At 38.9% G+C, this 26,429-nt stretch overlaps 1 protein-coding gene across 4 annotated transcripts in view; it reads right to left on the bottom strand.

The window, feature by feature from the left end:
- The window catches only part of ptprq (protein tyrosine phosphatase, receptor type Q), a 46,830-nt gene extending 20,971 nt beyond the window's left edge, over nucleotides 1–25,859 (bottom strand). The window contains exons 1-37 of one of the 4 annotated variants that reach the window (XR_002873412.1): nucleotides 25,560–25,859; nucleotides 25,292–25,417; nucleotides 25,058–25,202; nucleotides 24,697–24,975; nucleotides 24,413–24,630; nucleotides 23,821–24,001; nucleotides 23,294–23,662; nucleotides 22,909–23,211; nucleotides 21,676–21,951; nucleotides 21,301–21,600; nucleotides 19,856–19,986; nucleotides 19,487–19,616; nucleotides 19,238–19,391; nucleotides 19,012–19,118; nucleotides 18,545–18,642; nucleotides 18,006–18,174; nucleotides 17,674–17,934; nucleotides 17,418–17,578; nucleotides 13,410–13,521; nucleotides 12,777–12,885; nucleotides 10,147–10,261; nucleotides 8,031–8,100; nucleotides 7,736–7,935; nucleotides 7,421–7,649; nucleotides 7,197–7,322; nucleotides 6,954–7,100; nucleotides 6,654–6,814; nucleotides 5,323–5,752; nucleotides 5,041–5,202; nucleotides 4,763–4,942; nucleotides 4,536–4,643; nucleotides 3,492–3,773; nucleotides 3,113–3,394; nucleotides 2,609–2,729; nucleotides 2,363–2,517; nucleotides 2,113–2,258; nucleotides 922–1,093 (exon numbers count right to left, since the gene is read on the bottom strand). Coding sequence is in view for 3 of the 4 variants with exons in the window: in XM_023955867.1 (XP_023811635.1) it covers nucleotides 922–1,093; nucleotides 2,113–2,258; nucleotides 2,363–2,517; nucleotides 2,609–2,729; nucleotides 3,113–3,394; nucleotides 3,492–3,773; nucleotides 4,536–4,643; nucleotides 4,763–4,942; nucleotides 5,041–5,202; nucleotides 5,323–5,752; nucleotides 6,654–6,814; nucleotides 6,954–7,100; nucleotides 7,197–7,322; nucleotides 7,421–7,649; nucleotides 7,736–7,935; nucleotides 8,031–8,100; nucleotides 10,147–10,261; nucleotides 12,777–12,885; nucleotides 13,410–13,521; nucleotides 17,418–17,578; nucleotides 17,674–17,934; nucleotides 18,006–18,174; nucleotides 18,545–18,642; nucleotides 19,012–19,118; nucleotides 19,238–19,391; nucleotides 19,487–19,616; nucleotides 19,856–19,986; nucleotides 21,301–21,600; nucleotides 21,676–21,951; nucleotides 22,909–23,211; nucleotides 23,294–23,662; nucleotides 23,821–24,001; nucleotides 24,413–24,630; nucleotides 24,697–24,975; nucleotides 25,058–25,202; nucleotides 25,292–25,417; nucleotides 25,560–25,604 (6,760 nt within the window). In the remaining variant the exon portion in view is untranslated. The remainder of the gene's footprint in view (nucleotides 1–921; nucleotides 1,094–2,112; nucleotides 2,259–2,362; nucleotides 2,518–2,608; nucleotides 2,730–3,112; nucleotides 3,395–3,491; nucleotides 3,774–4,535; nucleotides 4,644–4,762; nucleotides 4,943–5,040; nucleotides 5,203–5,322; nucleotides 5,753–6,653; nucleotides 6,815–6,953; nucleotides 7,101–7,196; nucleotides 7,323–7,420; nucleotides 7,650–7,735; nucleotides 7,936–8,030; nucleotides 8,101–10,146; nucleotides 10,262–12,776; nucleotides 12,886–13,409; nucleotides 13,522–17,417; nucleotides 17,579–17,673; nucleotides 17,935–18,005; nucleotides 18,175–18,544; nucleotides 18,643–19,011; nucleotides 19,119–19,237; nucleotides 19,392–19,486; nucleotides 19,617–19,855; nucleotides 19,987–21,300; nucleotides 21,601–21,675; nucleotides 21,952–22,908; nucleotides 23,212–23,293; nucleotides 23,663–23,820; nucleotides 24,002–24,412; nucleotides 24,631–24,696; nucleotides 24,976–25,057; nucleotides 25,203–25,291; nucleotides 25,418–25,559) is intronic. The other 3 variants (XM_023955867.1, XM_023955868.1, XM_023955869.1) reach the window with 3 other exon arrangements.
- Nucleotides 25,860–26,429: the final 570 nt, after the last annotated feature.

Raw genomic sequence — 26,429 nt, 5'->3', positions numbered from 1 at the left:
ACAGATCCTCTGGAAACACATGGTACAGAGATTAGAAAAAAAGGGTGAGAAGAAGGGGAGATTAAACAGGAGATATCCAGAGATAAGACAGTAAGTATTAGGGGCCAGGGGGAGTGAGCCCCTGCTGGGATTGGCTGTGTGGGAGACACAAGGTGCCTTGGAGGTCCAGTGCTCGGCTGATATTGGAGCAGCTAGAGCACAGGCAGAGATACAAGGTCAGTATGAGCAGTTCAGAAAATGAGAATAATTCACAAACATTATTTTAAAAAAGTCTAAACTGTCAGATTTTTTGTTACAAAGTGTAATGGAGGCCCGTCTGCACCATTTTTCCTAAAATCACATAAAAACCTCGAGATCAAATTTTACCCCCTTTTTTCAACATCTATAATTAGGAGCATAACGAAATATTACATGCATAAATGCTAATCTCAGCTGCCATGGCAACACTTTCACTGCAGCACGAAATGGCACACATTTTCTCAGAGCTTGAAATAGTTTTTTTCCCCCTCCTTATCATTAATGTCATCTTGTTCTGATCTAATTTTTTTGTTCACATTATTCTGTTATTTCTAAAAATGTGATCATACAGTACAGAAGACATCTTTTTGCATAGTCGCAAAGTAAACAATCACAATTTTAAAGCTGCATTTTCAACCATTGAGTTTTTATGTAATTTTATTTAAGGGTAAGAAGAGATTTGAAAAAAGTGCGCAGACTTTCCTCTCTGACTATTCATTTTATTGAGGATAATTTTTCCAAAATGAATATATATATATATATATATATATATATATATATATATATATATATATATATATATATATATATATATATATATAAATATACACATATAAATGTGTAAATTTACTATTAATCTTGATAAATTGTTTCTGTACTGGTGCTTTTGAGTGTCTGACTGACCATCCTCTGGTAAGAGCAGGGTAAATTCCTCAGATTGGACCCCTCCATCACCCTGAGAAGTGTTGGAGGTCATCCAAAAAGTGTAGTTAGTGCCTCCAATCAGCCGAGTCAGAGTGTAGACAAAGGATGAATTGGGTGAGGGGCGTTCAGGTAAGTCTGAAACGGCAACTATCTGTTGGAAAACAGAGTTAGGATTATTGTCAAAACCTTCCTCTGGAACTGAAGCAAAGGTAAAGTGTCAGCTGTGCACATAGTTTACAGAAGAGAAAAAAGAAGGATTTTATATTTTGGCCCAGCTGAAACCCCCAACATAAGTCTTGAGTCTTTTTTTAATTAAGTTAATTCAAACCCCCACCTCTACCCCTTAAGGTACTTATTTTAAAACCTTAGTAACAACTGCCCTTAGAGGAAGGTTACGGACTGTGAAAAAAAAAGGTGAAAAAAAAACAGAACATTGCGGACACGCAGGTATCCCGGACATTATGGCAACATTATTGACATCAGTGGGACCATAGAGCAAAAACATTCATGCGCATTTTTTCTATGTGCATTTTGTAAGGGACAGGTCATTGCAAACACTTGAACGAAGGCGTGTTTTATGGATTTTTCCTTTTTTAACCACCCAAAACCAGCGCAATGTGCTAGAAGCCCATTAGTGATGTTAAAGCAAAAAACTTGGGGGCTTCTTGCTGCAGACTGACAGAATTTAGGAAATTAGACAACCAAAATGTAATTTGTGTTGGCATCCATTGGGCCCTTATGTATTACCTGGACACCTCATACTTAAAGTATCTGCAGGTGGCCAGAAGGGGACCAGTTTGACCAAAAGGCACAATATGACAGCATCACTTGTATATCATAAGTGCGTGCAACTTATCCTAGCCTTACAAATACTTCCCGATACATTTACCACACACACCAATTGTAGGTTCAGTTTTCATGACATCCTTAGAGCCGGCCATACGAGTCTTAAGGGAACTGCAAGACACACCTGCGCTCATCTAATGATGCTGCTGCACCACTCTACATCCTTCCACCGGCCCGGACAAAAACTTGCAGAACCCATCAACCTTCTCTACAGGTGCATGTGACAAAGGCTTTACATTTTGTTTCTTTAAGTTTCTGTATAATATTTTTTTTTCAGTCACTCAGTTCTGTTTCCCTTCTTCAGATCCAGTTTACATGCCTCACCTGTTTTCTAACTGTGCCATTATCACTGTAATAAATAGTGTAGTGCACAATAATCCCATTGGGCTGAGTGGGTGGGAGCCACATCAAGGTGACGGAAGAAGCTGTGACATTTTCAAAAGTCACATTTTGTGGTGGATCAAACGGCTCTAAGAGTAAGGGACAAAAAAAGGAATAAAGAGACATGTTGAGAAAGAAACTATTAATAATGAATTTTGAATTCAACCAACTGTCAGATTTTTTTTAGATGTACCTGCATCAGTGACAGTGAAGCTAATGTAAATCAGCACTCCTCCATCGCCCAGTTTGGTCCAACTGGAGACAGAAGCGTTGTAGCGGCTCTCTGAATCCACCTGGATAACTACTGATGTCCCTGTCACATTCTGCCACAGTTGGGTTGTTTCATTCCTAAAAGTGAGCAAACGCTAAAGGTGCAGTCTGCCTCACATTTGTTTTCATTACTGTCATTCAGAAAGGGTGGACACATTTCCAAACTTACCAAATTTTGACAATGTAATAGAGAATCTCTGAATTGGCTTCAAGTGGTGGTTCCCATGACAATTGTACCTCATAATCTGACAGCTTTCTGGCGTGGAGAAACTGAGGGGGCGTGTCTGGAGCTGAGATGCAGGAGAAACACTTTCAAGTCACATAAGAACAAAGAGACTTAAGAGGACCCGTGTGAATGAAGAGGTTATGGCTGGTTAACTGGAAATTAGTACTGTTAAAGTCAGGAACATCCCTGCAGAACATGATGTCAAGAGCAGACAGTAACAATACCCTGAAAAGTTAAAACCAGTTAGCTTGAATAACATAGATGCATAATGGGGGATCAAAAACCTGTAATAAAACACTGTTAGCATGATCTGAAACAAAAAAGCAGCTGAGCAAGGGAAGACTAGAAGGAAGTGAGACCCAGTCACTCTCATTCTCCTGTCTTGGTGTAACAGTGGATCGTCCTAAAACTGAAAAGAAAAACAGTCTTCTCTTTAACCCATCTCACCATCCTCAAGTGTTGTTATGTTGAGCGGCTCGCTGCTGTAGTTTCCTGGCCCGGCATGCGTGTGTGCTTGAACCACAACTTGGTATTTTGTATACTTCCTCAGGTGCGTGATGTGGATGAAGTTGGTCCGTGAGGTGAGATTCAGGTAGTTAGTGGAGTTCCGGAGTTCCAGGCTGTAGTGAGTGATGATACCGTTAGGCAGCAGAGGAGGCTGCCAGGTCACATTCACCTCACCAGGGGTGATGGACTCATAGGAGAGGCCATATGGAGGACTCCCTGGAACTAGAAATGAAATATTGAAAAGAGACATGGTTGGTATAGTTGATGTTAGTCTAAAAGGTGCTCATATTTATAAAAGTAGGCTCATCCTCTCACCCACCATCTTCTCCAGACAGCAGGTATAAAGTGTTAGATGTTTGGTTGCCATGGCCGTAGCGTGTGTAGGCCCTCACAGACACGTTGTAGTATGAGAATGGTTTCAGACTAGTAAGAGTCACTCTGTTAGAGGTTGTGTTCATCGCTGCCGTAAAGGATGCATTGTTTAAAAGAACCTCATAGTACTGGATAACCCCATTTGCTTTTTCTGGTTTAGACCATGTGAGGGTGACAGTGGAAGGGGTGGTGTCTTCCACTGTGAGATTTTCAGGTGCGGAATCTGGTTCTGAAAGAGAAACAAGCAAAAACACATTAAAGACCCATTCCAGTGAAAATCACATTATTAAAATGTTAATTTGACATTTTTCTCATGGTGAAGGACATACTGTATGTAAAAAAATTCTAAATTGCATTTGTGAGTATTTATTTATATAAATCATTGTGAATTAGGATAAGATGAAAAAATGCAGTTGGAAAAAGCTTGTAGCTATGACGTAGAAGCTACTACTGTAAGCCACAAGATCTCTGCTTCGCTCTATTCTGATGCATCTTTCAGACAAATAGATCCTACTACGTCTTTGTTTTCCTCGTCCGATAGGATAGCTCCAACATTGCTCGCCATTTTTGTTGTACCGCTAATGCTAGCTTGGGGGTGTTAGGTGCTGTAAGCTAGCGGGAGAGAGTGTAAAAATATGGATGACAGGAAGTGGGGGGGGGGGGGGGGGGGGGGGGGGGCTTACTTTGCGCTGCTCTGCAAAAACAACACAGGTTCCTTTTTTAGTTTGGTCTAAAAACGGCATACTGGCGATTAAAATTAGTAATATACAAAAACTATGATATTTAACATGAAGTTTGTTTAAAATGTGAAGACCTACTTGATAATATTGTGGAATAGGATGTTGAAGGGGATGAGATCACGTGCAGATTAATGGCAAAATTATTTACTTTTTTTAATAGAAAACACATCATGTCTTTCTAAAAGTCTGGCAGTTATTTTGACCTTTAAATGTGTGCATGTGATTGTATATTTGAAGTGTTCAGGAAATACCATCTTCCAGGGTGAAAACAAAAATGTAGTCCTCTTCTGACAGGACACTTTCTCCCACAACTGTGGATGCAGCGACCCCTAGTTTGTATGCAGAGTACTTGTCCAAATCTATAACCATGAATTAAAACAAAACAAAAGAAAAAAACTATCAAGCTTTTATGTTTATAACATGGATAAAAAAAACTGAAGCTTGGTGTGAATATTTGCATTTACAGGATCAACTCTACCTGATATTAGTATGGATGTGGTGTTGGTGACCCACTTCACATCTTGATTGCTTTGTAAATTAAGACCATAGATAGTGTAATGTGTGATCTGTCCATTGGGATTAAGAGGAGGGTCCCAGTACACAAGAATGGAGGTGGAGGTGATGTTTTCATAGGACACTTTGAGCACTGAACTGGGGGCTGGAGACACACAGTTACAGAATATTACAGCAACTAATAGAAAGCAATATGATTTTGCATGTTAGAAAAAAAAACACCTGACATATTTGACCACCTACCTTGCTCCCTGGTCTTCTCTGTGATATTAATAGCTGGACCCTCTCCCACAGTGGTGGAGGCTGTTACTTTGAATGTGTACTCAGTGAAGGGACTCAGTTCTGACACCACGTAAGACAGTTCCTCAGAAAGAACATTCACCACCTCCTGTTTCACCGTAACACCTGAAGCAGTTGCACAGATATATCCATCCATATAATTTAAAAGCTGTTGTTATGTAAAGGAATCCTTCAAAAGCAAACCAAATACCAAGTAGACAATGGTCAAGGTTAGCTCTTCCCCACCTGTTGTTCCAGAAACTGCTGCATTAGAAAAACGTGCAGTGACTGAAGCATCATGGGTGAACAAACGCTGTTTGCCTGGAGTCACAACTCTGGTGGAGGAGTCTGATGTCAACTCATTTGCATGTGGTTGCTCTGTCAGCCAGGGGGGAAGGGTATGGGAATGCATCAAGGTTGGAGATAATGTGTTAGTGGACAAGATGCTGCTGCCAGACTGCAAATCAGAAGCCCTGCTGGACTTGTCAGTGGTTGGTTTGGTGTCAGTCTTTGTGTGTATAAAGCTGGAAGCAGTCATGTCAGTGCCGTCAGAGATGGTGGCAGTGAAGGCTGGATGAGATGTAAGCAGATCGAGCTCGGCAGCTCTCTTACGCCGCCCCAGGGTGCCGTGGACTTTTGGAGAAAACGTCACGTCCTCATAAAAATCTGCAGAGTTCTACAGGAACAGAAAACCATCCATGCATGTAAACAGTTTTGTTTGTTTGTCAGCAAAGAAAGACTTTTAAAATGGTTTTAGAAGAAAGAGGTTCACAGGGTTGGTAGTAGAACTGACCAGAATATCTCAGGTACTGTTCCTGCCTGCCCATTTGTCAAAGTGTCCTTGGGTAAGGCACTAAACCCCACGTTACTCTTGGTGGTTTTATGTTGGTGCCAGTGTTAAGCAGCGGAGCTGCCACCAGTGTGTGAATGTGTGTGTGCATGGGTGAATGGGACTGTGACTGTAAAGCACTTTGGGTTATCAAATAATGTAGTAAAGTGCTATTTAAGTAAACACCATTTACTATTTTTTACCAATTAACAACAATGATAGAGCTTTAAAAAAGTCACGTTAAATTTTCAACAAGTATAGATCCTAGCTGAAGGCTGCCCATGTTATTGTTATCTGATACAGTTAAGTACAATACTAAAATGTTGTACTTCAGTAAGAGGAGCTTTATTTAAAAAATCATGCAAGGGAATAACTGTCATTCAGATGTTGACTAAGTTAAAAATATATAAATAACAATTCAATAAACAATTCAAGTACACTGTAAAAGTTTTAATATTTGTCTGTTTTTGTTTTTAATGTTTTGAATCAGGCAGACGAAAAATAATTCTGAAAATTAAAGTGTTTTTCAAACAAATTAAACAATTTAAGATAGCTCCTGAAATTAAAAAAAAGAATACATTAAAACATAAAAGAATGAAATGTGATACAGAGAAACTCAAATGTGCTATAGATTAAAATTTGCAAAGCCTCACTGTTTGGGCTTATTTTTTTTTAACCCACCCCATGTAATTAGCTCTTTGAGTGCATTATTTTGACCACATGAAGCTGTGACAACAGGTTTCCTTACCTCGACAGTCAGGGTGATGTCTTGCACTAGAATCTCATCGACCAGAACTTGCAGCCTGTACTGGGTAATGGGACCGTTTGGCTCGGCGGGGATCCTCCAACTTACACGGATTGATATTGAATCCTCAGCTTCTGCCTTTAGGTTTTGCACTGCACTGGGTGCTACACAAACAAGACCAAAGACATCTAAGCGCTAAAGAACTGCAACATGCCTACCACCTCCTTAAAGAGGGAAAAGGCTCCCAAAGCACTAGGAAGGATTTATTCAAATACACTGATGCGTTAGTAACGGTGCCCTTACCTTCAGGAGGTGTAATTACTACGTCCTCTGCCTCTGGACCCAGTTCTCCCGCAGCTTTGGCAGAGACAACAACTTTATACTTCGTGTAGGGAGTCAAACCAGTAAAAACAAAGCGTGTGTCCGATGTGCTATTCTCATACAAGAAGCCTGGAAAGGAAACAGATGAATGTGAAACCTGTGAATTACATAACCAGTCACATTGTATTGTATGTGCTGAATTATTTTTAATTAAAATTCAGTAACCTGTTGGCCCATATAGGCCCAGAACGTAGCTGTACTTTCCAGTGATGGTGATGGGAGAACTCCAAACAACAGAGATCCTTCTAGATGTGACATTTGCTGTCAAACTTTGAGGTGGTTCAGTTGGAGCTGTCAAGCACCAAAAAAAGTATTACAATGGAATTTTTGTTGACCTTTGTTTTCATAGTTTAGGGGAAAAAATTGATAATTTGCTTCTTCTTTCACACCTGATTCTGGCATGCGGACCATGGTGGAGGCAATCTGTCCTTCTCCATCTGAGGTAAAGCCGGACACCTCAAAAAGATAGGCTGTGAACGACTGCAGCTGATCCACTCCCACAGATATGGGTACACGCCAAGCAGCTGAGGGGGGCACAGCAGAGAGGGTGATGGATGGAGCAGATGCTGTCATCTCCAGGGGGCTGGTAGTTGCTTGGGAAAGGATATCAGCTGCATCCTGGACATATTAAACATGTTAAGAATAAAAAGGAGGTATTTCACACACACAAACACTTCAGCACAGAAGACATAGTGGTGTGGTACATTGCAGTGAGGCAGCACTCCATTCATGATGTCCTCTGCATTGACCTCCAGCATGCGGACAATCTTCCCTGTGCGAGCATGCTTTGCCCTGACGCCAAACTTTGTGATGAGACCATTGATGCGGTGAGGCAGGTACCATTTCACCACAACAAAGGTGTGGTTATAGGCATATGCTGTCAGGTTGGTCACCAGGCCGGGAGCTGCAGAAAATGTGCACAATGTCACTTGTTCACACATTTTTACAGGGGGGAGGGGACTATTTCCCAGGGATTTGTTCAAGAACATGACCACTCACGTGACTCTGCAGTCTTTATGTATAAAGGTTTGCTGAATACTCCGGTTCCAACGGGTGATATTGCAGCAACCTAAAGAAAAAGAAAGAAAAAGTTTTGAGGCTCCCTTGTGAATATTTCAGTTTGCAGTCAATCATGCCCCAAGTCCCATTCATCCTCAAATCTTAGCTTGCTTATCATAATGGTGAATACAAAATTGTGACAGTAATTGATGCACTGAGTTAAAAGAATGTTGGATTTAAATAACCTTTATAATTTTAATTTTTTAACATATATCTTTAATAGGTTGTGCTTTACAATATTTTGTTTCTATATAAACCTTGAAAATGTATTTAACACCAACGGAGAACAGAGGTGACGTGGAAAAGTTATGTGCTGGGTTGTTTCTGTCGGTAGGCTTGTGTAAGAGCACCGCACGGGCAAATTGGACGACAAATTGTTCACTAATGTTAGCATTTTATCTGTTTTTAATTGGTTGGTTAGCCTTAAAAAATCTTTTAACTTCATCATTTGAAACTTTTAGAAATGTATGACTTTGGGGCTTTTCTGTAAAAAGTAGAAACATGAAGAAACTGCTTTGGGTGTCAGTTTAATGGTTTGGTGCCACTATTCTTTTTGGCGCTCCTTGTCCCCAACTGCTACCTCGCAGGCAGAACATGTAGTTATCAGTATGTGTAGAGTAGAATCTTTTACCAAACTATTACACATTGGTTTAGAAGCATTTAACGTAATTCTAAGCTGATATAAAAAGTAATGTTTTGTAAGTCATTGGTGAGTTTCTTTTATGATGGTGCAGGCAAAACGAATAAATAAATAAATCTGTTTTTGTTTATGATAAAAAATGTGAATGGTGCTGGGTTCAAGCCCCAGGTGGGTCATCCATATTTCTGCAATTGGACAACCTCATTTAGGGTAACAAAGGAGGAGAAACAAGATAGTGGTGGATGTGAAAGGCCTCTCCTCTTTTTATCTCCTGCCCCGATCACAGGATTCCTGAAGTGCAGGTGGAGTTTTGCTGTTTTTTTGGAACAAATGAGATGGCAGCATGGTAAACAGGAAAAAAAGATTTGTGTCAGAGGCTTCCCGCTCTGTTGAGGGAAGAGTTATTGTGTGTGTACTATGATCCCTCTTTCAGATCAAACAATGATGTACTGGAGTCTATTATATCAGGGTCAATTTAACATGTCCAGAATTAACTCAAGTAACATGTTGTTATTTGATACGGAACGCTATATCTGAAGATTAAAATAAAATAATGCTTATCTTAGTTCAGTCATTGAGGGATGGGTGCATTTATAAAAAAAAAAAAATATATATATATATATATGTCATTTTAATTATTAAATGTAACTAAATGTAAGTTCCTTTTTGTTGCTCTTTTCTAATAAGAAAAGGGTTGTCCTCAAGAGTGACACAAACCTCTATGTCTTATCTGTGATCGAGTGTAATGGAGTTGTATGAAGATGTGCAAATAGTTTTATAAACCAACAGCTACTCTACACTCTGCAGTTTACCAATGCTTGCCATCAGAGCACAGGGACATCTTTTCAATCTGCCTTTAATAAAGGCCATCATCAGGCTCCTTCAGAGCTGCATGGAAAACATGCAGGACAGCATTTCCCGAGGACTATGGTTGGGAATTACTAGTATGTTAAAACACAAACACGGTTCTGTCTTTATTATAGTTTATTTGAATGAAGGTCATTGGGGGTTAATTAATTCTGCTGACTAATGAGCATGGGCACATTCAAGACCAGTGACAACAGAAAGTGGAAAGAGCCTGAGTTGATCCATAGATCTGTTTACCTGATTAATAATGCAACCTGGATCAATTACCAGCATTCAGTCAGATCAAGAGAACAGCTCACTGTTGTGGAATCCATGTCACATAAGCACATGGCCATAACCAGATGGGACTATATCTGCAAATGTTTCCAATAATACATAATGCCTTGGCTTATATTTTAGTACATACTTTGCAAACATTGTTGGTTGTTGGCATGCAGAAGTTACATTTGACTGTCTGGTTTTTTTTAATCACACTTGTGTAGATGTTGGTAATTCAAACCCTTAAAATGCTTTTATTTTGTCAGGAAAGCAGAAGAATCTTTAATGTACCTCAATGTGATACGCAGAACCTGAAGTGAAGTCGGTGATCAGAGTCTCTGGAATATCTATGTACTTGTGCACCTCTGTAAATGAGGGATCAGGATAGGGACACACCTCCTTATACCTAGAAAAATAGTTAAATATTTACAAAAAGAGCATTTCAGGATCTTACACATCTCAAAAGTTTTCAAAAAAAGACGATTGAGAAGAAAAGATGCAGTTAGGATCCTTTTAGTTCCACTTTAACATTGTAACTCAGCTGAATGTTGAGATAGGAGAAAGGAATTATTTATTTTAGCCAGCAAAACTTTGTTTTGTGCATTTTTCTAGATTTGACTTTATTTTAAATTAAAATAGTTCAAAATTTGAAAATTGATAGAATTAATAAAAATATACTTTAATCAATATTTAAGGGCGGCAGTTTAGCTCAGGCAGTAGAGCAGGTTGTCTATGAACCGAAGGGTTGGCAGATCAATCCCCACTCTCCCCAGCCAGCTGTCGCCCCCCGAGCGCGGCTAGTCTGCAGCTCACCGCTCCCCCCAGGGAATGGGTCGAAATGCAGAGAAGAATTTCCCCATTGTGGGATAGATAAAGTATCAATTATTATTTTTTATTATTATTATATTTATGATTGCATTCTCTACATCAGTGGCTTTTAACTTAACTCCCAGAACTTTTCAGACTTTCCCCCGCTCTACCTGCTGCTGATTATCTAGATCTAGTGTTATTTATTTTAATAAACAACAAGGCAGGATAGTTGAAATGACGGAGGACATTGAGGATAGTAGCTTTGCTCCACTTCACCTCCTGGAATGTAGTCAGTGAGGCTAACTGAAGATAAAAGTTCACTTATTTAAAGTAAATTTGTTTTTTTACTTGAGGGTTTTTGCAAAGTGTCAATGTCTGGAAATTTAAAAAAAATGTACATCTTACAGAAAATAGAAAGCAAAATAAGATTCCTTAAAAAAAAACACAAAATTTTGTTCCAATTTGGATCCAGTTTATTCATTTTATTTTGTAAAGGAGATGCCTTAAGTAATTAAAATGACCTGTGCATGACTGCTATCTACTTGGGGAACTATTCCCGTTCTCTTAAAACCTTTATTTTACTTAGTTGCCTTATTCCAGTGTTTTTCAACCTTTTCTGAGCCACGGCACACTTTAACCTTAAAAAAAATCCCGCGGCACACCAGCATTCAAAAATAAAAAAAAAGGAGAAACTCATAGTCTGTATTGATCTACAGTCCCTCCACAATCTCCGTGCATTTTTGAGATAATTGTTACGGAAAAAGCTTGAAACTGCAGCTGTTTTTTTCTAAAAGAGGCAATAAAAGTTAAGTTAGAAGATTTAAAAACAGTTTGTGTGTTCGTTAGTTTCAAGACGTTTAACAACAGATCTCCTTTTGCGCTGTCACTCTCACAACCCAATGCATCATGGGAAATGTAGTGCATAAAACGGCCGAAGATCGGTTTTCGGAGCTTCATTGTTTTGTTCACTTGTTCCACGGTCTGATACCAGATTCTGTGGAAAGCTACACCGCTAAAGACGAGCTTTAGCTGGTATTTTTGTTAGAACTGAGTGACTTTACGAGCTAAATCGGGACAAAGAAGTGAAGACTTTAAGCACTTCTGATTGGTCAGACCGATGACATGTGATTAACCCCCCCAACACGGGACTTTTCCAAAATACAGCCGAAGGTGCAGCTGAATCGCGGTACGTCATTCTTATCAAAATGTCTTTAATAAAATAAAATAAACGCAAAGAAAAGGTATTTTACGATCTTTTATATTCCTAACTCCTCGGTGTTTTATCAGGATGTTTGGATGAACAGAGAGCTAAAATCCTGGAGATGGGAAATGTTTTTAGATCAGATAATGAGGGCAATTTCCCACGGCACACTTGGCCATCTCCCACGGCACACTAGTGTGCCGCGGCACACTGGTTGAAAAACACTGCCTTATTCTATAAAAAAAACTATCTGTTTGAAAGAAAAGAAATGTGTCCTGTTTCCCTTTAAATTGGCTGCAATAAGTATTTTTTGGTGGCTTCATACAGAGTTTAATTTACATCAAAAAGGCCACAATTATAATGCAGTCTCTACTTAAAAGTATCTATACAGTAATGGGATAATGTGTTACTTATCGTAGTTACTAGTAATGCAGCAATTGCAACACAGTTGTCATCTTAAAAATCAAATTTATTCAAACAACATTTATTTATTCAAACATTCTCTTCTCTTTTTCACTAAATTTAAAGAAAAATAACCAGGAAGAATCATGGATTTTTTGCATTTCCTATTTAATACATGAATACATTTTAGCGCAAAGTAAATATGGGCACCAAATTCGATGGATGTTAATGAAAACTGTATTTACATTTTAACTCTATTGTTTTTGAGCAAAAGTCAGTTATTAAGTCTTTAACAGATAAGGGAACATTAGTTGATTGGCCATATATTTATTCATTACATGACATTAGCTTCTTATTTCACAAAACCTCCAAACTATATAATAAAATATGAAAGTTATGTCCAAAGAAAATGCCAAATATCATAATAATCATTCATGTGATCCTGTGCTTAAGATCTTCCGTTAAGGAAGCAAATTAATTCATTGCACAAAACAGCAGCAAAACTCACCTGATGATGTATCCCTCAATATTCTTTGAATTTTGGGGCATGGTCCAGGAGAGCAAAATACCATTTGATCCAACAGGTCCCCCAATTAATTGTGAAGGGGGACCTGGAACTACAGAGATGCAAAGAAAGGAAGACAATCAAAAACAACCTGGATATATAACTGCAAAGTTTATACAACTGTGCATACTTTATTTACACCCCAAAGATAGAAATTATAACTTAACTAATGTTGTGCAACTCCAAAATAACAGTCTTTCTATTAGAAGTGATGCTTTTGTGAGTCCCATCCATCAAAAGTGTGCTTGTGTGGTAAAGTGTGTATGTGGTCTGCATGAATGCTTTTTTACAGGAACCCTGATGAATAAGGCTTCACACAGCAGTGGCATTTCACTGGCATTCACTGCAGAGCTATTCATCCAGTGGTTCAAAAGCTTCAGCTTAAGTTACCTAAAAGGAATTAAACAGTACAGGAAGTACAAAAATACACACACCACATCATCCACTTTGCTCTTTACTTTGTGTGTGTGTGTGTCTTTGTACCTTTCCATAATGGCTAAAGGAAACAGACAGCAGTGAATCTTGCCTGACTTCAGTTCCACAAAACAATAAGTATTTGGTGTGCGGGCTCCTCACCACTCTCGCTGGTTACAATCATGCGGCTGACTCCAGGGCTCACATTGGAAGAGGAAGCTGCTGTGACTGTTGCTGTGTACCGAGTGCCAGGACTGACGTTCTCCACGTCGACCTTTGGAAAAAGGCAAAACATGTCAGCTCTGTCATAAAGTATACTTACCCCTAGCAAATTTAGAATTTGTATTTTGAATTCAACTAGAAAATTGAGCGTCTCCAAGAATTTAATACAAAAGACAGCATTGTGTTAATAAAGACAAATGTAAGGCTTTGCTGTAACTATTTCCGTTAGTTTTCAGCTAACTCTAACCATTTTCTGAACATTTTGTTTTGTGATTTGGACAGCTGAATTTTAAAGAAGAGCTAAAGATTTCTGTATTTAGAATTTCTTTTCTTGTTTTTTATTTTTATTTTCATTAATAAAATGGTTTGAAAGCAGAGACAGAGCTTCCTGAGAGCTGTTGTTTCGATCATGCAAAAAAGACAGCTGGAGGAAAAGAAAGATTAATTTTAGTGTCCGTTGTGTTCCAATTTTTTAATCCAGGCATGTCCAAAGTCTGGCCTGTGGACTTTTTTAACATTGCCAAATGCAGACAAATGTTAAAATTTCTACCAGCCCTCAGGTTCATGTCATAAAATCAATAATATTCAATTGTGGTTGGCTGAATTTGCTTATGAGCCATTGTAAACCTGTGGCAACACTATTGCGCTTTTTATGACACTTTCTAGTTTGTTTCTAAAATGTCGACTGTAAATAAAAAAAAAGAAAGTTGACACCACTTTCAGGAGAGGTGGAAATTGGAGTATCTTTTCAGTGTTATACAAAAAGTTTTCAAGGAGTTTAGTATCAAGATGACTTGAAGACAAGACTATGCCAAGCTGAGACAAAATAAAAAAGTCTGCCATTGCAATATCATTTTTGTTAAATAGTTTGTTTTCATTTAAAGTTATAAGGGTTCATAGAAGGCAGGTTGGCCCTTACAAATATTCTTCTCACCAAATCTGGCCCTCTTCATTTGGATACCCCTGTTTTAACCAATTATAGGAGAATATGTGTGTTCATTTATTTTCTCAACTTTTCTTTAAGTAATACGCCTAATATTTTAAATATAAAAAAACAGGTCTAAAAATTCTACAAATATTTGTAAAACAGAAGGGTTCATGCTCTTGAATGTGATTTGTTTTCAAGAATTTTTTTTCTAATATTGACTTTAAACTAAAAGCAGTCATCTTAAAGACAGAATGGCTTTAATACTTATATTCTAAACACTGTTTTTAGGGGAAACATTGAGTTCCTGCTTTATTTAAAAGTATTTTCCAACTATCAACAGCTTTTCTACTTAAAAGGTTTAGTTAAAATATTAAAATAAAAAGGACCTTAAGATTAAAATACTTTTTTGCTATTTTTATGTTTTTTGTGGTTCAATTAAGTTCAAGTTCAATTAAGACTTGACATCTTCCCAAAGCTCACTGTTGCACTATTTTTGCTCAAAAAAGTTAATATTTTTAACTGAAGACCAACGTTTTTTAATTAGACTTTCAAATGGAATAATGTAGAGATGATCTACCAAACTAGAAATTCACAAGACAGAAGAAGGGTATTTTAAGTATCATTAAAGCAATTACCAGCACCTTGTAACCACCTTGTGGTTAGAGTGTCCGCCCTGCGACTGGAAGGTCATGGGTTCAAACCCAGGCCGAGTCATACCACAGACTTTAAAAATGGGACCCAATCCCTCCCTGCTTTTCAGCATTAAGGGGTTGGACTGGGGGGTTAAATCCACCAAAATGGTTCCCAAGTGTGGCTATGTCTGCTCCCCCAGGGGATGGGGGAATTTAATTTAGTTCTTAAAGTCTCACATGCTCATTTACAAGAAATTGTAGCCTTCTTGAACAATTTAAAAAATTGACCATTGTACAGTCTTTACAGCTAGATACAGATAAGTCTTCAAGGGAGGACAGGGCTGAATTTAACCAAGAATAAACCTGAAGTGCACCTGAGAATGGCGTTCCTCTCCCAAAACCCATGCCACACTTTACAAATTTTAAAGAGCATGATCTCCAGCTGCACCTGGAACATCCCCTGTATGTCTAGTTTTGCACTCTGTCGTTATTTGTTCATAATGTTTCCTTAAAGCTATTCAGCTGTGTTTCAACACATGATGGGTTTAAACGGACGACAGCAACAAAATCGTTGTGAGCTGTGTGTGTCTATTTAAGAGGTACATATCATATTTTTGTAAGGCATCTGAAAGCTATTATGAGGTGAAATTGCATTTTCTTTATCTGTCTTTAGAAGAAAAACACAAGCAAGAGTTTGAATAGATATATAGTCTGAGAAGTTAATGAACCATCGTCATGTATGTGGATTGAAATCCACAGAACCTTCGGAAGTAAATTCTTACCTTTTTCAGGCAGAAAGTAAGAAGCAAGATGACTGAGAAGAACGCCATGCTGGATATGGGAGTTAATACAAATTATAGGACGCCTTAACTCTAGATCTACATCCAATATTAGTGCATTAAAGTTAGTGATCTACAAGTAATCCACTGTGCTGGCAGGAGGGAATCCAGGGCTGGTTAGTGGCAGGAATAAAATCAGACAGTTTAGTTATTCAGGTACTCGATTGGATTGAGTTCTGACCTTGAGGAATTCCAAAATGTAAGTAAAGCAGTATGCTATTCAGAAAAAAACCCATCCATTTTTCCAGTGCTAGTACTTCCCCTATGTTCTCGTTACTTCTATTTGATAGAACTGCCTCAGCAAATGAATGATTCAGGGTTGAGCTCTTGAAGGTAACTTAATAAATAATGAGATCTATTACTCAACTCTTTGTGTAGTGTGTTCTGTTGTCTGTGTGTGTGTGTATGGTGTGCTGTGTAAGGTTACATTTTGGGGGCTATCTGATACCTGACAGCTGGGATCATGCGGTGTGGGGTGGGGTTTTGATAAATGGGAAGACAGAGATAATCTCTTTTATGCATCCTTGTTGACTTATTTTTCTATTGACCAATTTGCCATGAAATCTGAAAGAAATTTGCAGCTCTGTGATTGTGAGATAAGGAGGGAAAACTTCGTGCTCTCTGTATTTAAAGACCCACTCCAAAAATTCTCATGTCTTGTCATTCTTATCTTTTGTCCTGGGTGGTGCACTTCTGGTCTATGTCTGTCACCTGTGTTGTCTCGTGTTGCACTTCCTGTTTTATTTTGAAACACTAACTCTCCTCTTGTTTCAGGCCTGGTTCCTTTCTGCCCTTCTCTGTTCCCCACAGGTGTGACTGTGTAATTTTCCCTGATTGTTTCCACCTGTGTTCCCCTTCCTCATGTCTTAAATCGTCTGAGTCTCCCTTTGTCCTGTGCCAGTTTGTTTGGTTATTTAAAACCACTAAAATCGCTGCGTCTGAGTCCAGCCCTGTGATCATTCCCGACAAAAATTTTGTTTTTGATGTTTTTAACATGTGATTGTGAATTATTCTGATGATTAAGAAAATTGATTAAGAAAATTGAACTCAAACTTGGATTTCAGGAGCAGACAAAAAACACGCCGTCTGAAAAATTTGTAGGCATTACGTAGAAGCCACAATTCTGATGCATCCACTTGCAGACAAATAGATTCATGTACATCTTTGTTATCCTTGTCTGAGCTGGAATCTGGCTCAAAACTGTACAGCTGGATAGGTCCAATATCGCTGGCCGTTTTTATTTTTTGCACCAGTAATCCTGGTTTGGGGGTGTCAGGGGCTGTAAGCTAGCAGGAGCGTGTGCAAACAGATGGATGATGGGAAGTAGATTCCACGCCAACAGTCCCGCCCACAAATTTCTAGTAAACTACTGCTACTCTGCAGAAACTACGTCCTAGACACATGTTTCTTAATGTTGGCCAAAAACATCACATTTTAAAGACCACTGAGATCAATAGTTCAAAATTTGATTGGAGTGGGACTTTAAGCACACTATCAGCTGCACTTGCAGCTAAATAATATTTTGGCCACATCTGAACTGTTCTCATACCTGAACATATCCATCATCCCCGGGGTGAAATATGACTTTTCCCTGGTTTGGATGCACGCTCACTTGGTAATGATCCACGCATCCAACTGCTTGTTGCCAACGCAAGGAGAAGGAATAATTGGCAACGCTCACCACACGTACCCCTCGCACACGGGCCGGAACTCATGAGGAACAAGAAAACAAGAGAAAGATCCCGTCATTTATTACACAATTGTGTGGTCACTAACTGAGTGGCAGTCTTTGTAACATCATCTACCTGTAGTTACAGGTAGAAAGGCTGTATTTCCTGCCATCAATCCTTTCACTCTCTCAGCACTCACATTGTAGCTGCAGCCATCCAGTAGACCTGTAACCAAAGCAACCTGCTCCTCTTTAGGGACTCTGAGGGTTTTTTTGAACGAGGAGTTACTCACAGTGACTCTGTGGAAGTCAAACTCTCCTGGTGCACTGTTCCAGCTCACAAAGACAGATGAGGAGTTTACATAATCTAAATGAAGGGCACATAATCCTGCTGGACCTGAAATGGTAAATGAAATGGTAAATGAACAATTTATGACAACTGTTTCCTGTGTGGTTGATGTTTCTTACGAGTGCTGAACTCTCTTTTTGTCGCCTCACTGATGTCCGTGCCTAAAACACTCTGGATGCTGATACCATAGTCTGACCCCGGGATCAAATCCCTGATCTCATAGCTCGTGACTTGAAGGAGCACGTCAGTCCAAGACGTTTGCTCCAAATATATCAGACCAAAAAGAAACTGACAAAACAGAAGGAAAAATTATTTTAGTCTAGCAGTCAAATAAAAGAAACGGCAGAAACTTCTGCAAAAACAGCATGCTGTTCACTATATGCAGTAAGTATAATTTATTAAGTAAACATTGTTGATCTAAGCTTTGTCTGTGTTCATGGTGTGCTGGCTCATTCTCCAGTAAGGGTCATACATCTCTAAGAACTGTGTAACCAAATCCTTCGATTTGCTAAGTAACCAATAGGTTTGTGCAAGAAACTGATCCAAGTGGCATCCTCCCATTATATTTTTGGTTCTCATCACCTAAAACATGTTTCAATGATAAACAAAAGTAAGCAGCCTTCATCTGTTCATGTGGACACCAGTTAGCCTGTTTTACCGTGTAGTGGTCAACCCGTCCTTTTGGTGGCTTCCAGGTGACAAATACTGAAATCACTGCATGCTCTGAAAGAGTCACTTCCTGTGGCATTCCTGGGACTACAAAAAAGAAACATATTGACAGTAAAACACAGGTACTTTAAGAGCATTCAGGAGAAAAGGTTGCACTAAGATCTTTAAATTCTAGTATCACCACAATAGCGTAAAAATAGCAATAGAAAACACAGTTGGATTGACTGTAGGCTGTCTTTTATTTAAACGCAATACTTCACAAAATTTGGATGACAATAACAATGAATAAACAATATGAAAAAAATCAATAAAAGAGCAACATTTTTTTTCCTGAAGCATTTGCTTTTACAATCACAGTTTTCTTCTCTGACTGTATTTCCTGCAAAATAAATGAATCCAGATTTTTACACACACTTCATTCGGCCAATGTTAGGTATGGTTTGGATGTTAACTCACTGGTATGGAGGATCATGTTTGCAGGTTTACTCCTTCTTTTACCACTTATAGTAGTCACTTCAACAGTGTACAGGGTTCCAGGATCAAGGCCTTTAAAGCTGTACGATCTGTAAACACACACATCTTCAGCTCAGTAGTCTGTGTTTTCATGCTTAAGCTTTAGACAATGATAGTAACTCAAGTTGGGAGTAATTTGTGCCGCTGTTAGCGAGAGGATTAGCCTGACCTGCGCTTCTCATTAGAGATGATCAGCTCCTGAATGGATGTTCTGTTCTTGACTGACAAGATGAATGCACTAACCAATCCCCTAGGGGTGCTCCAGCTGATGCATATAGATGATGTGGTCTTATTGACAAGAAACACTTCCACTGAGTCAGGAGCTGCCACACCCCAAAAAAACCCAAAAAAACCCAATATGCATTCATTAAAAAAAGAAAATAAAAATAGAAATGAGCTGGAAGGCATGTGTGCTCACCTGTAGTGATGTTAATTGTGACAGGTGAACTATCAGCGTAAGTCTCCTTCTCCGTTCGAAGAACAAATTGATAGAGGGAACCGGGAGTTAGACTGGAAAACATTGCGCTCTGACTGAAGATCTTCTGTACCTGCAGCATTAACATCAAACAAAGAAAGACGATTTGATTTTTACTGCAGTTTTCATGGCAGCAACCTTAATTTAAGATAGAGTTTTAGAAACATAAATAAATAAGTTTGCAGATGATCAAGAAAACCTAATTTCTTTGATTTATAGGAACCCATTATTGTGTTTTATTCTACATATTATACCTGAACCTGTTGAAAGTGAGCTGAAAGGACCTGAGTCACATGTGAGCATTTATCTTACCCTAAGAGAGGGTTCACAGTTCAGACAGACGACCTCGTAACTGCTTGTCTGTTCTTGAAGTGGATCCCAAAGTAGCTGTATTGATGACTCTGTCACCTCTCCCTCCCTGAGACCTCTGGGAGGAGCCAAGCCTAAAATCACACGTGGAATCAAACACTGCAGTCTATCCATTTGCAGAACCTGCTCTATCCTTTTTGGGCTCACAGGGCTGCTGGAGCCAACTCAGCATTTGGGTGAAGGCGGGGTACACCCTGAACAGGTCACCAGTCTGTTGCAGGGCCACACACTCACACAACCACACCTAGGGACAAGTTAGATACACCAATTAACCTATTAAGCATGTTTTTGGACTGTAGGAGGAAGCCAGAGTGCCCAGAGAAAATGCAGGGGGAGAACATATTAACTCCACACAGAAAGGTCCCAGTTGGGACAGAAACCAGGGCCTTTTTGCCATGAGACAAAAACCTAACCACCATGCAGCACGACACTGTAGTCTAACCTATTAATATTAATTTAGATTAATATAACAGAAGGAGTCTATTTCTAATAACACCAACCATTCATTTTCTATTATCAGAAATCCTAAAAAAAGGAAACAACAATTTGATAAATAAAAAACATGGGTGATAACAAATTCTGCATTAAATTGCTGCGACTTGCATGAGAAAATATGACCTAATTTTGGTTGAACTAAAAAAAGGGTGGAGGAAAAAGTCACTCTCAAACTAGCCCACTTACCCCTGACATCACAGGTTTTGGTTCACTGAGTTTGATAAATTTTGTCAGTTTAATAGCAACAACATATCATTTTACAGTTGATTTGTTTTATTGAAAAAAATGTTTTAGAGAGTAAAATTTAATTAATTTTGTTTTATGACTTAGAAATGATTAAATATAATAGCTATTAAATTATGGAAACATTTGTGTGAAAATGTTTTGTAGTTATAAATACTGTTTCTGACTTACTTGACCTTTAAGCTTTTAGCTGAAATACCTCCCTACTTGAAATCTAAAATTTATATCAACTAAAAATGTCTTACTGTATGTTTAAGACTCTGGTCCACTTTCACGTGTTCCCAATACAACCCCTACTCATCCTGTAAAGTTTTTATATATTAAAAATTGTGTTAAATAAGATCTTACATTGTGCATCTGTGCAAAATGTGACTGTCTGTATGGATTACAATAAATGTTCACAAAAATACTATTAGCTAACAATAGTTGTGCATCTAGGATGATCTCATGACTGGAACACATTTGTAGATTATTGCTTGATAGTTTTAGTTGTTGCATATTTCTTAATGGGCCCTGTGATGGACTGGTGACCGGTCCAGGGTGTAACAGGACTTTGCCCAACAGTGGTTGGGATAGGCTCCGGCAACCCCATGGCCCCAACAGGGATGGGATAAGTTTAGATTTCAGATTTTAAGATTGAAGTTACTCACTTGTTTTGATGGGTTGGGTGTAATATGGTGGTCCAGTCCGCTGTCCACTGATGCTGTATATGACAAGTTGGTACTGCGATCCTGGATTAAGGTTGCTAATAGTTACAATATTGATATCAGCAGGTAGGGAGTACCACTCACACTGATACTCGCATATAACCTCACACTCTCTGTCACAAACTCCAGGACATGCACACACTTTCACTCTGTCTATCAGGCCCATCTTTGGAGGTTGAATGTATAGTTGTGTATTGTTTGTGCCCACCAAAAATGGAACAGCCACCTTTACAGGCAATGGAGCTTTACAAAAAAGAACAAAAATACATATAAATATATAAAAACTACCATCATGAATTTTTTTTTTTTTTACGTTACCTGTGGTGTGTCTGATACTAGTTTTTTCACTTCTGTCTTTTCCTCTCACAGCTGTGACTCCCACCTCGTATGTCTGACCAGGTGTAAATGTGCCCAACTGAGCACACATTTTATTATCATCTCCCGAATAAGACCACAGAGAGGAAGCAATGGGATCATCTACAGGGTGGGAGGTGATGTGGTAACCATCTGGTGGATCTTCAAGTGGATTGGTCCAACAGGCTGACAAATTTTCTCCTTTGCTGAACACAAACAGATCAGCCGGGGGTTTCAAAGCTGAAAAAGTTCAAACAAGTATTTTAAAACAAAGAAAAGTTCACAGAGATATGTATTAACTAAAATGATAATAGTTTCTACAATTGTTAGTTTCAGTTTGATGCTTTTTAATTCGATTTGCCGAAAAAAATCAACATTACTTCTGAATTTCTAACTTAAAAAAAGAAAAGAAAACATTAAACAATAGTTTAACAAAAAACAAACCTTTATAATTGAACTTACAGTGCTTGTGTATCATATACGTCTAAATAATCACTTCAAAAACCCAACACAAGCACAGAAATATATGGAAGAGTATTGCTTTTAATTTAACCAAAAAAATGCAAACCTCAAAGCACAGAACAGGCGGATCCTATATATCGAAAAACTCCAGCTGTAACTACTTTTCTGCATCATAAACAAAAATAAACAGTTCATACTGGTAAATATATTTAATATTTCTCTACTCTTTGTGGATAAATTAAGTAGGAAAAAAATAACAGGCTGGTGACGAACACAAAGAAAACAGACACGGATCATGTCTAATGTGGAAACATAGTGGCTTTGCAACTTTTCTTTCCAGGTCTTACAGTTTTTCATGATCAAATTAGGCTAGTGCCAAGCCTGTTTGTAGTTGTAAACAAATTAGCATTCAAAAAACAAAAAAATTGAATAAAAACACCAGATCTTATACATTATGCTTCCATAGAAGTGAGACATATTTGAACAAATTAAAAATCCGCCTTTTCTGCCTACCAGTTTTCAGTAGTGATTTTCAGAAGGGATTTATTTTACATTTTTTGAAAAAAAAAAGACTGAAAAGTTGTTTTCTGTACTATTGCTTTTTATTTTCTTCAATTGAACACACTCTATCAACATTTGACCACAATTAAATATTGATGAAGTAAAACAATAAAACCAAAAAAGCAATAAGAGCTTGTTTGATTGCTGGTAACATGAAATGAAAACCTTGCTCACCGGTCTGTATGGTCAGAGGCATCTGTGCACAACTCCAAATCCCATGCTGTGTGAGGGTGAAAACTTCAAAACTATATTTCCTGTAGGACTTAAGTCCTTCAATCAGAGCAGTGAACTCCTGCAGTTTGTCTGTCACAGAAACCTGCGAGCTGTTCTGAAATAACTTCTTCTGTCCTGTTGAAACATCACTGTAGAGCACAACGGAAACCCATGATGGGTGACACTGCGCTGGCAGAATCCAATGGACACGAACTTGAGTGGCAGCAATACTACTAGCAGTAATGTTTTGAGGAGTTGGAGGTCCTGTTAAGAAAGTGTGTTAGGGTCAGTAATATTTAAGGGGCCTTCTTATATAATTTGTGTGAAAAACTGTCAGCAGACTCACTTGTATATGCTGTTTGTGTTTGTCCTAAAGTCCAACTCAAGCCTGAGGGGTGAGAGGCTTGAAGACTAAAGGAGTAGATGCTTCCTGGAGACAAACCTGATACAGATTTCCCTGTAGAGTTCTGGGAAATGTAGTTCCTTACAATACTTTGAAAACGCTCTGCCTCTCTCTTTTCCTCTGGTTTCCAACAGCTGTGTTCATCCCCTTGATCTGATTTGCTATTTTTCCTCTCTTGGTACATGAGGAATATCTCAAAAAATGAGAAATTGAGGCGAGGTGAGAGTGAGGTGAGATCACTCCAATGAAGCTCTGCGTGCCGCTCTGTCACCTGAACCAGGTCAAATGAGAATGAGGCAGGTGCTGAAGGGACTGTAAAAAGAAAAAAAAAATGTTGCTTAAAAATGTGGGATAAAAAATTAGCAATAACTGCAATGACAAATCAAAAAACATTCAAGGGATTGTAAATAAATAAAAGTGAATATTGGATTTTTAAAAACTGACAGCTTCATTGATCATCTCTTATTTACTCTGGTACTGGCAGATGTAGGGTAAAGGGATGTCACAGAAGAAGGGAGTTAGAAAAAATCCTGGTCCTGTGGCATTTTTCTGTAAGGCGAAACAATCCGTTTGATTCGGTGGCAGAAAACTCATCAATGTTTCTGTTTGATTATATAATGAGCCATCAGACCAAACAGGATGGCCCTCCTCCTGTGGGGTGAGGAGGAGAGAAGTTAGTTATTTGTCACATCAGCATAGTTTGGTATTAGAAACAAGCCTCTTCTTCAAGGAGTAACTGCTTGCAGAAAGCTTTTTCACTTCAATGCAAACTTTATGACCACACAGTAAGTGTGTAAATCTCTGCTGATATTTTTCATCAGCAGAGATTTACTAAAATCCAATGTGACAAATAAAACAATAATATTGTTTTTCATTTTCCAATTTAACTCTCTGCCATATATTTCATACTGCTGCCTAATCTGTACAACATAAAGGTGTTCTCTTTGCTTTATTAAAACACTGATTTTTTTGGCATATCACTCTGGAAATGATAAAAAATAACACTTTAGTTAATTCGAATTATAAAAGAAAAGCGTGTTTCCCAAAGGAGTGTGATGTTACCTGCTGGTCATTAAGTCCTGTCCAAAGCAGCAGCAGGTTTTCGTTGGTCAGGAGGTGAGAAGACACAAACAGCAGATCTTCCCAGGACTTCATGTCAGCCAGGTGGGCTCCAGGTGCCAGTTCTTTGCAGCTGCACTGAGAATCATGCCAACTCAAAGCTGATGTTCTCACACTGTAGCAGCTTCTCATGTTGGCCAGCCATTCCCGTGGACAGTGAGCTGGAACCAGAAACCTTCATGAGTTCTTTGCAATCAAATTTGTGGGATTTCTTGGTGCACAGTTACCTGTTTTCAGATAAAAGCTAAGTTCTTGGTTGACGGTGATGCCAGATTGTCTGGTAGATACAGATGCTGTGACCACAGCTCTGAACTGTGTCCCAGGTTGAAGACTTTTTAGTGTGTACTCAGTATCTGAGAAGTTAATGTCAAAGACCTTTAAAAAAGATGATGTTTCCACATTATAAAGAATCAATGTAGATATGCTTTGCTGCCTGCGCAGTTTCCATGTCAGATGTGCTGTAGTGGTGGTGCTGAACACCTCAAAGGAGGACAGGGACACTGGAACTGTGGAGACAAACATCACTTTTCACAAAAAACATTTCAGGTACTCTACAACAGATTTCTGGATTTGACTTGACACACTCACTAAAATGAAAGGACTTTGCCTCAAGCAAAGTATTGTTCCTGTAGGCCATCAGCATGGCGTCAAACCCCTTTTGGTCTTCTGACATATGCAGTGATATTCTGCAGTGTGGGGAGCATGCCGAATGATCAACATGCTCTGTGTACATCTGCAAGAAATATGTACAAAAACCATGCAGTCAAAACTAATTCAAACTATTTTTTCAAGCTCAAGTTGAGCTGATTCTATTTAACTTACCACGTTGGCACTTGCAGGTTTGCAGGTGACAGTGAAGGCGTCTGCGTCTTCAGTTAAGGGGAAGGGCTCAAACACAACATCAACCTCAACAGGATGTAAAGGCTTTTTAGAGGTCAGCAAAACCACCTTCAATGAGTGAATAATTACTTTCAAAAATAGTGTTAAAAAATGAAGTGCAGACTTTATGAAATGGCATCAAAAGTTGCAATCTGAAAGACAAAAGAGCTCAAGGAGGTAATTGTTCTTAGGAGAGGCTTTAAATTGTTACCTGACAGAAACCACAAAGTAACCACAGATGCTCAGTCACTGCCATTGAGGACCTCACTGCCTCTCTCCAAGCGCACCTTTTCAGCTGTCACATGCCCACTGAGGTAAAATCAAACCACTTCCACTGCGAAAAAGGAGCCCGAGCAGCGCTACAAGTCAGTGACAGACTTCGAGGAAAATCCAAAACAGCTGTGCAGAAACATCAGCCGCGGAAAGTCCCATGTTATTTGAAGCGCTGACGCAAACCCCAACGTCAACAAGTCAGCTGTTTGTGTATCCGACTTTTTTAATTGCTGAAAAACAACTGGGAATGCTTAAGTTAGCCTCTTAGTTTCAGGAAAGGCTGACTAAAGTTGAACTTAGTGTTTTATTAAGGAAAAGGTTTATCCTGGGGGGAGCTTCGTGTGAGGGAGGGAGGGATGCTGTCGTATTAGGTGAAGGAGGGACCAGAGCCTGTTTGAAAAGATTTCTTTTCCTGAAGCTTTCTTGGGATAAAGACACCACGATAACCAGGCACGTGGGTACTCCAGTGTTGAAGGGGTCCTCAAAGGTGATGTTGAACCAAACAAATGGGGCAGACAGGGGTGAGGAACGTTTCAGACACTTCATGGGCCCCTAGGACACGCTGTGTGAAACTCGGGTATTTAAGAGTTTGTTTTCATGACTTCATTCACCCTCTATAGAACAGTTTGAATGAGAGCATTGCTGTGGTGAAAATGGTTTGGCCCAGACGTGGGGTGCGGTGCAGAGCATGGCCCACTTGGAATGAAAGGAATGTGAGAATGAGGAAATGATTGACTTGACAAAGAGTGACTCCACTCAGGGGGGTGTGTGTTGTTAAAGGGGTGACTCCCACTCAGCATCACCCTCT

This window comes from Oryzias latipes, chromosome 6 (assembly GCF_002234675.1).
Source record: "Oryzias latipes chromosome 6, ASM223467v1".
Lineage (NCBI taxonomy): Eukaryota > Metazoa > Chordata > Actinopteri > Beloniformes > Adrianichthyidae > Oryzias > Oryzias latipes.
Note: the sequence above shows the minus strand (reverse complement) of the source record. Positions and strands in the feature narration are given on the sequence as shown.